The sequence below is a fragment of the Zonotrichia leucophrys genome, chromosome 28 (genome assembly GCF_028769735.1).
Source record: "Zonotrichia leucophrys gambelii isolate GWCS_2022_RI chromosome 28, RI_Zleu_2.0, whole genome shotgun sequence".
Taxonomy (NCBI): domain Eukaryota; kingdom Metazoa; phylum Chordata; class Aves; order Passeriformes; family Passerellidae; genus Zonotrichia; species Zonotrichia leucophrys.
The window spans coordinates 2,929,171-2,942,515 of record NC_088197.1 but is presented as its reverse complement, the minus strand read 5'-3'; the positions used below and the strand labels follow the sequence as shown (position 1 = coordinate 2,942,515).

The 13,345-nt window shown below is 46.3% G+C and overlaps 2 protein-coding genes across 3 annotated transcripts; one reads left to right on the top strand and one right to left on the bottom strand.

Moving 5' to 3' along the window:
* Positions 1-1,492: 1,492 nt before the first annotated feature.
* SMIM7 (small integral membrane protein 7) lies at positions 1,493-4,171 on the bottom strand. The gene is made up of 5 exons (XM_064734155.1): positions 4,065-4,171; positions 3,333-3,374; positions 3,195-3,247; positions 2,530-2,620; positions 1,493-2,138 (listed from the first exon to the last, which is right to left on the bottom strand). The coding sequence occupies exons 1-5, from the start codon at positions 4,088-4,090 to the stop codon at positions 2,123-2,125; spliced, it is 228 nt and encodes a 75-aa protein (XP_064590225.1). The 5' UTR covers positions 4,091-4,171; the 3' UTR covers positions 1,493-2,122.
* A 6-nt stretch (positions 4,172-4,177) lies between these two features.
* Positions 4,178-13,345, top strand: TMEM38A (transmembrane protein 38A). Of its 2 annotated transcripts, none has more exons than XM_064734153.1 (6): positions 4,178-4,460; positions 7,187-7,343; positions 8,774-8,958; positions 10,894-10,981; positions 11,089-11,206; positions 11,450-13,345. In XM_064734153.1, exons 1-6 carry the CDS (start codon positions 4,337-4,339, stop codon positions 11,663-11,665), a joined length of 888 nt encoding a protein of 295 aa, XP_064590223.1. In that variant the 5' UTR covers positions 4,178-4,336; the 3' UTR covers positions 11,666-13,345. The 2 variants fall into 2 exon arrangements, with proteins under 2 accessions (XP_064590223.1, XP_064590224.1); XM_064734154.1 differs by lacking the exon at positions 4,178-4,460 and adding an exon at positions 4,516-6,043.

The following is a 13,345-nucleotide window of genomic DNA, read 5'->3' as shown; positions in this document are numbered from 1 at the left end:
GGAGCATGGGGACAGCGAACAGGGACCCCTGAGGGGAGGGGGGGAGCATGGGGACAGCGAACAGGGACCCCTGAGGGGACGGGGCAATGCTGGGGGACATGGGGATCGCGAACGGGGACCCCTGAGGGGACATGGGGACAGTGAACAGGGACCCCTGAGGGGACAGGGGTGATGCTGGAGGACACGGGGACAGCGAACTGGCACCACTGAGGGGACACTGGGGACAGCAAACGGGGACCCCCGAGGGGACAGGGGCCATGCTGGAGGACATGGGGACAGCGAAGACGAACAGGGACCCCTGAGGGGACAGGGGTGACATGGCGGCAGCAAACAGGGACCCCTGAGGGGACAGGGGCTATGCTGGAGGACATGGAGGCAGCAGGAAGAAGCTGGAGGAGACGGCGCTGCCGCGGGGAGCTATGAGGGGAGAGTGGACCCCCACCAAGAACCCTGCAGAGAGAAATAAATAATGGCAATAAATAATGGGAATAAACCCCCTGCAGGCCGGGAAGGTGAGGGGTGTTGTGCTCAGCAAAGCACGTAGAAGTGGTTCACGGCATTTAAGAGCAGCTCAAAATTGACTTATGATTTCGTTATTTTAAGCAGCTGCTTCAAAGCTGAATCACAACTGGAGTCTTGTGGGGACAGCACGCTCTGGAGCCACACGGTGTGTGCAGGGTGATAAAACTGTTTGAATTCCTTTGTCAGTAGAACTCTGTCATCATGAAGTCATCATTTATCTAAGGAGAATTAAAAAAGCTGAGCCCAGGGGTGTCCAGCAGGTCTCACACACACAGTGATGCCACATCCACCCTTCTCTTCACACTGGGTTTAATGAAGATTAGGCACTAAATGTTTTCCAAGAATTATATTGGTTAAATCACAGTGTTGTATTTGCCAGTACATTTTTTTTTTGTCTCATTCTAAAGAATCAGGAAAGGGTTAAAATATACCAAAATTACAGGCAATAAATATGCTTAAATTTAACCAAAGGTTGTACATATTTCTGGATGGCTCAACCCACAGTTGAAGGAACCTGTCTGTACATTTTTCTGGGTTCATTACAGCCTCCCTCAAATGACCCTTCCCCTGTCATGTTTCATTAAGGTGAAAACTTCAGTTCAACCAAGAGGATGACTCAAGTAAAATGCTGCAGGTGCCCAACACTTGCATCTCCCAATCAGGAAAAATTCAAAATACTCCCTAAAACCTATCCAGGGAATCATTTAAATCAGATTTCTCCTCAACAGTTGAAGAAACTGAAGCTGTGTAAGCCCCACTAACAGTTTATAGTTTGATTTAAAAGATACTCAGTACTTCACTCTCTTAAATTATTTTGGTGATTCTGGGGAAAAGCTGTTGGTCAGAAAGCCCAACTTAATATAAATAACACAAGACTCCAGACAGATTACAGGAATAGCTACAATTTCCCAAAATACACCAATACAGAATCAATTTCTCCTGTAACAGAATGAACACGGCATGAAATATATATTTTACCCTTAAACAGAACTTTATTCAACCAAATCCAAGATTATTCCAAAATTATCTCTTGACATTGGCTTAGAGAATTATTTTTGCCATTTTCCCCCATTCAAAATCCCCTACATATTGCTTAGGAAAAAAAAATCTTTGAAATATTATTTTAAAAAGTTTTTTTTTTTCTGGAAAAACAGGGAGAAAGTGAGAATGGACTTTTTTTTTTCCCTTGAATATTCCTTTTTAACACCTCCAACAAAACAAATGGAATAGTGAGAAGTTACAAGAACACTCTGCTCAACTTTTACACAAAACTGAGAACTCAGGAGTGTGACTTGGACAGGGGCAACTCGAGCTGGCACAGCCCCAGCTGGGACTGGCAAGGCAGAGGTTTAAAATTGGCTTCAATTCTCCATTGCTCTCCACTCAGAGCTTAGAAAACCAAGTCCAAATTCTCTTTGAGTGAAGCTGAGATAATTTGTGTGAAGGTTGTGGCTCCAAGCCCTGGCAGAGCAGGAACCTGGAGGGGACGAGCGTGTCCCAGCTCCCCACGGGGCTGCAGCTGGAGAGCAGCAGGATCTTTTACTTCTAGAAAAGTTTGTTGCCAGCCAAAAGTTTCTTCCAACGTGTCCATGAGTGGCTTTCAAGATCCAAATAACCTGGAGGATTAAAAAAAAAAAATTAAACAAAAGGAGGTGAGAAACAGCCACACCAGTGCAAGGCTGATTTACTTGGTGGGTTTCCACCCCCACCCCCAAATGAAAAACATCCCTAAATTTAAACCCAGGTGATTTTTGTTTTGAGTAACACCCAAAAAACAACGTTCAGCATGAGGCTGAATGGCTCAGGTGCTGGCACAGGTGGTTTTCATGCACTACAGATGCTCACATTAGCATAAAAACCCCCATGAGATCAACCCATATTTGAAAATCGAAATAAAGAAGTGAAAAAGAATTGTGGAAAAATCGAGTGGGAGAGACAGATGTGAAAAGAGATGTATGTGCAAGAAAAGTGCCAATAAGTGAGAAGATGCTGCACAGGGTTACTCACACAATCATGCAGAACATCATGAAGATATTCCACAGGGCAATGAAGATTCGGAAATACCTGAGACTCAGCAAGAACTCTCTGATATTGTCACCTAGAATCCAAGAGGAGAAGCTTTTGATATGAAAAACACACTTGAAAAGCCATATTTTCAGCTCTGCCTGAAAATCACAAGCAACTCTGAGAGGGGAAAAAAAAATTAAAAAACACAACAAAAAGTTTGGATTGAAATTTGAGGTTGTAGGTGAAGGATGGATGCTCTGCTTGGTGTAACTTTGTAAGGAGATGTGGGAAAATTACCAAAAAATTATAAAAACGGGTCACACTGTGAAAAAGGGAAGACCAGAAAATGTTTTCTGGGATTTTTAACCAGCAAACAGAGCTACAAGGGAGCAACACAGGTAGATCCATATGGAAATGGCAATCAGGGAGTGAGCAGAGCGTTACCTCTATAGCACAGGTACCTACAGGTCAGAAATGCTGAAAGAAATGTGCTTTTTGTAGACTTCTCGTTTCAGTTTACAATTAATAAACCAGTTACTCCAGCCCCACAGCAATTCACATCCAACAAAAAGAGGTGGAAAATTTGTGTTTCGGCCAAGGATTTCCTCCAGAAAATCCCATTCCTGTGCGTGTGCCGTGCCCGTCTCCCGCATCCCCTCCGTTACCGGTCGTGGGTTCCCTCTGCTCCTCTCCGAATCCCTCCGTGTCCCTCCTCCTCCTGCGGGGCACAGGGGGCGTGTCAGGCAGGTGAACCCCAAAAAAACCCTCCCCGTTCCCCTGCCCGCCCTTCCCCGGTCGCTCACAGCCTGAAGTTGAGCACGGCACCGGCGTTCACCAGCAGCGTCCTGCGGGAGAGACGGGGATGGAGAGGGGCAAGGAGAGGGGATGGGGAAAAGGGGTTGGGGAAGGGGAATGAGGATGGAGAAGGAGGGATTGGGGATGGTGGAAGGGGAACGAGGAAAGAGAAAAACGAAAGGGGCGCGGGAAAAGAGGGAGAGAGAAGGGGAGTGAGGACAGGGATGGAGAATGGGGAAAGGGTCGGGGATGGTGAAAGGGGATGGAGAGGGGCAAGGAGAGGGGATGGGGAACGGGAAAAAGGGTCGGGAAAGGGGAATGAGGATGGGGAAGGGGGAATTGGGGAGGGAGGAAGGGGGACGAGGAAAGAGGGAAGGCAAGGGAAGAACGAAACAGGCACGGGAAAAGAGAGAGATAGGGAGTGAGGACGGGGAAACGGGGATGGAGAATGGGAAAAGGGTCGGGGAAGGGAAACGGGGAAAGGGTCAGGAGGACGGAGAAGTGGAAAGGACGGGAAGAGTGAGGCCGGGGAAAGGGTCAGGATGGGGGAGAAGGGGAAAGGACGGGAAAAGTGAGACGGGGAAAGGGAGTCAGGCCGGGGAAGCGGGTCGGGAAGGGAGAACGGGGATGGGAAGCGTCAGGAAGGGGGAAAGGGGCCGAGAAGCAGGACAGGAACAGGGTCAGGCACAGCCGGGCCAGGCAAACCCGGCCGAGCCGCTCCCGGTTCCCGGCCCCGGTACCCGCAGAGCAGCAGATCCCCGATCATGGCTCCGGCGGCGGCGGCTCCGGGGGCCGGGGGGAAGCGGAAGGGGCGGGCGCTGCCCGGGCCGGCGGCGCCTGCGCTCCCCGCGGCGGCTCCGCAGCGGCGGCGGCTCCGCGCCCGGACACGGCGGGGAGCGAGCGGCCCGGCCCGGGCAGCGCCGGCCGCATCCCCCGCAGCTCCCGCACGGAGCTGCCGGGCCGGGGCAGGGAATTGAGAACCGGGGACTGAGAGCCGCGCTCCGGGGCCGCGATGGATCTGGCGGAGGCGCTGCCCCTCGGGGAGCTGGCGGCCGCCTTCGCCGCGCTGCCGGTGTTCCCGCTCTTCGACACCGCCTACTTCATCATCTCCGTCCTCTACCTCAAGTACGAGCCCGGTGAGTGCGGCCCTTGGCCGGGGGGCCCCGGGGGGAGCTCCGGTACCAGCACAGAGCCCGCACCAACAGGTCCTGACACCTGCCCGTGCCTCTCCTGTGCCGCCTGTCACAGGCGGTGTCACAGCTGCGACACCTGTGCCTAAATATAAAGCAGGAAAAACCCCCGCGAACCCGTGACTCTGATTTTGAGCAATAATCCTGGGTTTTATTTGAGGCTGGATTCCGGCAGCACTGAGGTATTTCAGTTCGGTCACTTGGCTGCCGCCCCAGGACTCAGAGTTGCGTTTCTGGCCAATCCCTTGGCGTGAATATTTCTATGGCAGCACCTTCCTCCTATTTATATACAAAAAGGCTGGAAGTAAAACCTTGGTTTTTTCCCACCCTCTGGACCATGCCCTGAGCTGTTCTCAGGAACCATAACTGACCTTGCTTTATTTGTTCTCTTGGGCTTATCTTGCACAGATCGATAGACCCGTGCCTTGGCTTTCACCTTCTGCCTTTGTCACGGCCTGGCTGTGCCTCGCTCTTTCCCGAACGCCCCTTTCCCTCTGTTTTTGACAATGTGTGCGCTCCTCATGCTCTGTTTTGAGCAGTTCCCCGGTGATTACACAGTGACTGAAGGGAAAACCACCCCTGAGCTCAGGAGTGATTTTCAAACCTCATGTTGTGTGACCTCCGAGCCGTACAATCCACGCGCTGTTCCTGTTAAACTCCTGTAAACAAGCGCTGCCTTTCCAGCCCTGATCACTCCCAGCTGCCTTCCAGCATGGAACCCTGAACCGAGCAATTAACAGGCAGCCCTCACAAAAATAGCTTTTAAACATATGCAAGCCCAGCAATCCCCTTGGGACTGGAGAAGGCCGGGGTGTGCTTTTCCCCAGATTCCTGCACTGCTCCCATCCCACAGCTATGGGCTGGGGATCAGTGTCAGGACAGAACCGTCCTGTTTCCCCCTTGGAGACAGCATGGCTTCGTGGAGCCAAGGAAAAACAAGTGTTGCTAAATTTAAGCCTCAAGCTAAACCTCAGGTTCCTATAGAACCAGTTTCGTGTCCCGGCTGTTGCAGCTGTCTCGCTGCCGCTGTGTTTTCAGCTGGTTCAAATGTCCCCGAGGATGGAAGAGCCTGGGCACTCACAGCTTTGGCTCATGCTGATCCACTTACTGCTGTTTAAAGGGTACCAGGTAATCGTGTTGATATAACATTTTTAACGTTTTCACTCTTTGTCTGCTCACCGAACAGTTTTGTATCTGAAAAAAAAAAAATCACAAAAAATTCTGGAGTATTTTAAGGTGATGAAAGAACTTCGCAGAATTGATGTTATTGGGAGGTTTCCCTGAAAAAGTACAAAGGTGGACGAAAATTGCTACAGGAATTTAAAAAAAGGCCATAGCAGATTGTGGGAGGAGACCACAAAGTATTTCCAGACTAGCACAGGAGTGGGGTAGAACCCTCAAATCCCCTTCTCTCAAATAAAGATTAAGAATTCCTGTTCTATTTTTGCAGGTAATCTTATGAATGAAAGAGCTGAACAGATTGTTCATGAATTCTTGAGGGCACCTAGGTTGAAGCAGTGGAGAGAATGGTACCAGTATGCATTTTATTTTTAGACTGTAAAAAGACACTGATTTCAAGGGGAAAAAAAAATGTTCTTTATGGTAGCAGAATGAAGGAGAGAATCTCTCAGCCAGTTCATCAACTTCTAATGGCTCTGTTCTTTGGGGGATCTGCAGGTTGTGATCATTTCTTGGCCATCTCTGGTGCTTGTTTGGGTTTCACACTTTGGTGTTTTGTTTTACAAGCGCTTTTCTTTGAGCTGCTTTGTGGGAGATCTCGCACCTCCAGCCGCTGTCTTCCTGGGTCTGTTGTTTTTTGATACAAGGCAAAGGCGACTTAAATTCTTTAGGGTCGCTTGAGTTAAAGAGCACGCAGACACCAATGTGGTGGACGGTCAAAAAAGGCTTTTATTATCTCTTCTCGTGGGGTTTTATAGTCTAAGGGGCTTCTCTACGTCAGAGGGGGTCTGTCTTTACTATTTATGGTTAGTAAGGAGTGGAAATTTGTTGGAGATTTTTTCAGAAATGGCTTAGAAGGCAGCTGTGAGGAGTAAAATTCTCACAGCCGGTTTCTGTAAACAGCAGAAGTTCTCAGGTTGTTTTTAATTACAAGTAAAAGTGACAAACATGAAGGCCTTGAGAACCTTGCATACCAGAGTTCTCAGGCAGCTTTCTCATAACAAGTAGATATTCTATCTTTGGCTGTTTTGGGAAAGCAAAAATAATTTTGAGAACTTATTTTGAGAACTTCCAATACCAACAAATCTTGGTATTGGAAACATAAGGAGGAGTTGGTGTGTTATCTCTGACCTATTGTGAGCTCGGGTTTGCAATATGCATGAACTTAATTAACACGGTTATAAAAAGTGATTGATTGAGTGAATAAACGGAGTCGATGCTGAACAAGGAAGTTGGGTCTTCTCCCTCCAACTTCAATAGAAATTTACTGGGTAGAAATGGAAAATTACTGGCATGTGGTTTGGGGGGCTGCATTCTTATGTTAATTTTCTTATCTAAGGGAACAGGGGCCCTGTCTTCTTGTAACATCGGGAGATCTTCTGAACGCTTGACCCTATCTACCACATGGATCTTGAAGTTCCTGCTTCTCTCTGAGATGGCCTTGAGGGTCCCTTCCACCAGTGGTACTCTGTAATTCCCCATTTTTTCCACAGGAGCCGTGGAGATGTCCCGGAGGAGCCCTTTTGCCTCCTGGCTCTGTGCCATGCTCCACTGCTTTGGGAGCTACATCCTGGCTGACCTGCTGCTGGGAGAGGCTCCCGTCGCCTACTTCAGCCACAACTCCAGCGTCATCCTGGCCACAGCAGTGTGGTGAGTGCCCTGTGGTAAATGAGCCTTTCTTGGTCTTATCCTATGCAAGCTGTTACAGCTCCAGAGCTCAGCCCCCAAGGGCACTGGGTGCCAGAAGCCAGCTCGCTCTCAGACCAAGGCCACGGGTCAGCCCCTAGCAAGCAGGGAATATTCAGCTCTTAGTGATCAGGCAGCTCTTGTGATTTCAGCTTTGCTTGCTAGGTAGCTTTTCCCTTGGCCTAAGGCTCCAGCAGAGGGTAGAGAGAGGAGAAGCAGAAGACGCTGGCTGTTCCACGAGTATGGCTTTATTGTAGGGTCCGTGAAGGGTCTCAGCTCTTCTTCTTCCCAGTTAGTAGGGGTACAGTGTGCTACTTTTATACCCCCTGGATCCAATCCTGACCAATGGCAAAGGAGTTAGAGTGACCATAAGTGACCAATGGTAGGGTTTAACACAATATTGCCTTACATGGCTATAGGGATAAGGTACAAGGCGGATGTCCCTGGAGACAGGAAACTTCTTTGCCGCTGTGTCAGCATTCTGTTCTCCAAGGGGCCCTGGCTAAACCTGAGGGGTTTACTACACTGTGGGGTGTGGGGGGAAATGTTCTCCCTGTGGGACACGGCTCTGATCCCACTGGGATTAACTGGGGACACCAGAGGTGGGCTGAGGCTGCCTTTGAGGCGCTCCTGGCTCTGGTTCCCAGTTTCCCTGCCCAGTTGCCTAATGCTGTGATTATCTGGGCTGGGGCACTTCTATTCATAGCAGGCACTGCTGAGCCAGGAGCAGCAGCACCCACGGGTCCCACACAGGGCAAGGGGTGGCACATCCTGGAGGTTTGGGGGCATTTTATTTGTTGTGCACAAATGGGGCTTTAATTTCCCCAGTGTGTGTGGGCTGTAGGTGCTTTTGCCTGGCAGAATGAGCATTGTTGGGAAATATTGTGAATGAAGTTTTCATAAACAGAAGTCTCGGGGTTAATCCCTCAGCCATCTAGTTTTCTACACTTGAGAAATAAAGAGAAATATCTGCTTTCAGGGCTGAAAAATATGGCAGTCTTCTGGAAAAAAGAGTATTTGATATCTTTCCTCTGTCTGTAATATCATTTCAGTATATGTAGCTTCTTGTTCTGTATGAACTGATGCTTCTGACACAATGTACAAGACAAGATGTACAAGACACAAAACTCTAAAAAATTCTGAATTAAAATTATTGAGTTTTATTCAAGGTAGAGTGTTAGTAGTGAGGGCCCTCTGAGTTACTGAGGGCTCACTCAGCTCTTCCTGTAGAGAGGCTTTTTTGCATGATGGTTTCCTTTCAGAATTAGCTATAAAATCAGAAACATTTTATTTTTAGATTTTCCTTCTCCTTCACCTGCCACAACTCAACCCGCCACCCTCCGCACATCCCAGACCAGAACAAACCCGTGGGGTTTTTTGGTTTTTTTTTGCAGGTACCTGATATTCTTCTGCCCCATGAACCTCTTCTACAAGTGTGTCAGCTTCCTGCCCGTGAAGCTGATCCTGGTGGCCATGAAGGAGGTGGTGCGGGTGCGCAAGATCTCGGCCGGGGTGCACCACGCTCACCACCTGTACCACCACGGCTGGTTCGTCATGGTGGCCACGGGGTGGCTCAAAGGTGACACCTGGGGTGCTCCAGGGCCTGCAGGGAGGGCTGGGACAGCGTGGGGACAGCTCAGGGGGAGCAGCAGGGAGGGTGTTGTGTTTTCTGGGGTGCCCCGATGGTGGCAGGGATGAGGAATCTGAAGCCGTGTTCTTAGAAGGCTGATAAATTATATTGTGTCATGTCATAATAATATCATATTTATACATTATTCTAAACTATTATAATATATAATATAATATAATATAATATAATATAATATAATATAATATAATATAATATAATATAATATAATATAATATAATATAATATGTCGTGTATAATATACATTACAATTGTAATATAATATAATTATTATATTATAAATTATATTGTATCATGTCATAATAATATCATATTTATACATTATTCTATATTATTATAATATAGAATAATATAATATAATATAATACAATATAAGATAATATAAGATAATATAATATGTCGTGTATAGTATACATTACAATTGTAATATAATATAATTATTATATTATAAATTATATTGTGTCATGTCAATAATATCATATTTATACATTATTCTATATTAATATAATATAATATGCCACGTATAATATACATTACAATCGTAATATAATATAATATAATTATTATATTATAAATTATTCTAATATATAATATTGTATTATCTATTATATATTATTCTATATATTATAATATATAATATAATTTTAATAGATATATTGCAGTATAGTTATTATATTACTATGGTATCTAATATCTATATTATATATAATATATATTACAATGGTAATGTAATAAAATGTTATTATATTTTATTATATTTACTATAATATATAATATAATTAAATAGAATTATAATATAATTATTATAATATATACTATCTATATAATATATCATATATATTACAATTAGAATAGAACAGAATTATTATATTATAGAATATACTGTAATACTATATGCTATACTAATATATATTTACTAATATATATACTAATATATATTTACTATAATATATAATATAATTAAATAGAGTTATAATATAATTATTATAATATATACTATCTATATAATATATCATATATATTACAATTAGAATAGAACAGAATTATTATATTATAGAATGCTGTACTAAAACTATAGTAAAGAATACAGAAAGGATACAGACAGAATGATCATGAAAACCCATTACTCCTTCCAGAGGTGAAATTATATATATCATATTCTATCATATTCTATCATATTTTATCATGCTAAAACTATACTAAAGAGTAGAGAAAGGATACAGACAGAAGGCTACGAAGAATGATCATGAAAACCCTTGACCCTTTCCAGAGTCTGACACAGCCTGACAGTGATTGGTCATTAAGCAAAAACAATTCACATGAAACCAATCAAACATTTATCTGTTGGTAAACAATGTCCAAACCACATTCCAAAGCAGCAAAACACAGGAGAAGCAAAGGAGATAATATTGTTTTCATTTTTCTCTGAGGCTGCTCAGCTTCCCAGGAGGAGAAATCCTAGCAAAGGAATTTTTCAGAAAATGTGACAGTGACAGGCGTGGGCTCCGGTTCTCACCGTGCAGGTGTTTGTGCAGCCTCACAGGGGGGTTGAAGAGCTGGAGTCAGGAGTTCTTTATTCTTTCTCCTGTGAGCTCTGACCTCACCTGGGCGTTTCAGGGCGTTCTGCCAGTCAGTTTTCCTTTAAGGGTGTGTTTGGAGCAAGCACTGGAGCATCAGTGTCTGCAAGAGGCAAATGCCTTTTCCCTGAGTCAGGATCCACTTGGTGGAAAGTCAGGGGAGCATTTGCCCTGCTCTGTTGGCTTCGGCTGCCTTCTAAATCTGGGGAGAATGTCAAGAGCCCTTTGTCCCCCTGAGGCTCCAGAGCCTGTGGCAGCTCCAGCCCTGACAGGTTTCTCTCTCTGCCAGGTTCTGGTGTGGCCTTGATGTCAAACTTTGAGCAGCTGCTGCGTGGGGTCTGGAAGCCTGAAACAAATGAAATTCTTCATATGTCCTTGTAAGTCAGCAGCCTGGAAGTTCCCAGCCAGGTGAAGAATGGAATGAAAGAACCAGGCAGGGCTGGGTGCAAACCTTCCAGAAAAATCTCCTTTTTTTCTCTTGCAGCCCTACAAAGGCCAGTCTGTATGGCACAGTCCTCTTCACCCTGCAGCAGACCCACTGGCTCCCCATCTCTGAAGCCAACCTCATCTTCTTTTTCAGCATGTTCATGATAGTCTGCAAGGTAAGTTTACAGCAGCAAATGACAGAACCTCAAGTGGGAATATTCACTTTCCTGAGCCACTGCAGGATTCACTGGCTGTAGGATCTGCTCGGGAAACTCAATGCTAAATCCTCCATCACACAAGCAGCTCCTCGTGCCTGGGGTCGTGCAGCAGCAGGGAGGTTCTGTGGGGTCAGGAGGATGCTCTCAGGTCAGAATTTCCCTGCTCTGTGTGATCTCTGGGTGCTGCTTTCTGCCTGGCAGGTTTTCATGACGGCCACTCACTCCCACGCCTCACCCTTTGCTCCTCTGGAGAACCTCCTCTGCCCTGTCCTCTTTGGCTCTGTCCCCAGCGGCCACCCAAGCCACCACCACGACCACCACGAGGTTTCCCACCCTCCTCCTCCTCCTCCTCCTGCCAAGTCCAAAGAGGAGCTGAACGAAGGCACCAGGAAAAGGAAGGCAAAGAAAGCTGAATAAAAAAAGCGACGGCGCAGAAAATAGGCCAAGAAAATTCTTCCAGAGCTGAGTCTCAAAGCCACCTGTGACCTCCTTTATGCTCCAGCCCTTCTCTCTCAGACTCCCAGAGGAGAGGGGGAAGCCAGGACACTGCCAGCTGGGTCCCTGAATTTCATTTTTGCTCTCTGTGCTGCTGCTTGCTTCTTGGTCTCTGCCTCTCTCTATTCTGATCAGGTTTTCAGGGATTTGGAGGTTTGTGCCAGGGTGGGACGTGGGTGCCACTTCCCAAACTGGCAGCAAATCTGATGCAGCATTTTCAATTGGTGTAAAATCTTTCACTGTGTTTATTTATGAATGGTTTGTGCTCCTGCAACTCTTAAGCTCCTTGGAATTTTCACTGACCTTCTCAGTGTCTGCCAAAACAACAAACTGTTAAGGCCACAATGTGAAAATCAGGTTTCATACTCAAGGAAATGAAATGTTCTGGTATGAGCCTGCTCTGGTTTATCCCAGCTCCCACAGCTGCCATATCTCCACATCATGTGACATTTTAAATGCAATAATGACGTGGCCTTTGAGCCAAACCCTGTTCACCTCAGCTCCCTCAGGTTCTGATGGTCAGGCCATTGATTTGCTCAGCCAGCCCTGTGTTTGCAGGAGCTCTGAGGCTGTGTTGGCACTGTCACCGTGCTGGGCTCTGTGTGGCATTGCTGAGTCCCAGCCCAACCTCAAAACCTTGAACCAGGGGAGAAGCATGGCTCTGGTTTGTTTGTGACCCTCTGGGATGCAGGAAGAGTGTGTGTGAGTGTAAGTATTTATTATTATTTATTTGTAATTGCCAGGGCACCTAAGGCAAGGACCTGAATCTGGCTTTTTTTTTTTTTGAACTTTTAGTTGTGGCCCTGAGCCCACAGCTGGTTTGGTGATCCTGGAGTGCTCCAGGACATCCTGAACACTCCCTGGGGGCAGGAAAAAACCTTTCCTACATTCTTAAATTCACATTAAAAGGCTGAAGCAGGGCATTTCACACCAGCTGATGATAAAACTACCTTAAAGGACTGATAAAAATCAGCTGAAAATCCTGATTACCTTCTGCAGGTGCCCTGGGGCCAAACTGCTGGGCTGTGGATGCAGCTTGTGCCCAGTGAGTGAAGAACCTGAACTGCCCTGCGTGGCTCAGGAGGGCTCTGCCAGCTCGTTTGTGTTACACTGGCTTTTAGAGTAGTCCAAAGCTGTTCTTATCACTGGTTTTCTTCTTATCAACGGCATCTTCCAAGGGCTGGCATCACCCCAGGGGCAGTGGCAAACCTGGGGATGCAGCACTGGGCATTTTCCATCCCTGGCACTGAGGTTTTGCTTGCTGGGAATGGAAACGGGATTGGAGAGAAAAGAGGGTTTGTGTGTGTGTGTCCCTGTTCAAAACTGCTGATGGTTAATTAATTGATTAAAGATAAGAAACCCTCCTTGTGTGTGCAAGCAGGAGGAAAAGTCAGATGTGTGGGTTTGGGGTTTGACAGTGCCTTAATGTTGTGAGTTTCCCTCCCCTTGAGCAGAGAGCAGGAATTCTGCTTTCAGCTCTGCTGGACCCTGATGTGTCACGAGCATGCACGAGACTGAAATAAATGTTCTACGAGGCGTCTGATCCAAGGGGAATTTTGTTTTATAAAAGCTGTCAACAAATAAAAAAAATGGTGAAGTGAT

What these genes read in the sequence shown, in the direction of transcription:
- TMEM38A (XM_064734153.1), top strand. Translation starts at nt 4,337, where the DNA reads ATGGATCTGGCGGAGGCGCTGCCCCTCGGGGAGCTGGCGGCCGCCTTC. An exon ending in ATCCTGGCCACAGCAGTGTG is followed by an intron (nt 7,344 to 8,773) that starts GTGAGTGCCCTG and finishes TTTTTTTTGCAG; the next exon opens with GTACCTGATATTCTTCTGCC. An exon ending in GGCCACGGGGTGGCTCAAAG is followed by an intron (nt 8,959 to 10,893) that starts GTGACACCTGGG and finishes TCTCTCTGCCAG; the next exon opens with GTTCTGGTGTGGCCTTGATG.
- SMIM7 (XM_064734155.1), bottom strand. Translation starts at nt 4,090, where the DNA reads ATGATCGGGGATCTGCTGCTCTGCGG. An exon ending in GCCGTGCTCAACTTCAGGCT is followed by an intron (nt 3,248 to 3,332) that starts GTGAGCGACCGG and finishes TGTGCCCCGCAG; the next exon opens with GAGGAGGAGGGACACGGAGG. An exon ending in GCAGAGGGAACCCACGACCG is followed by an intron (nt 2,621 to 3,194) that starts GTAACGGAGGGG and finishes CTTGGATTCTAG; the next exon opens with GTGACAATATCAGAGAGTTC.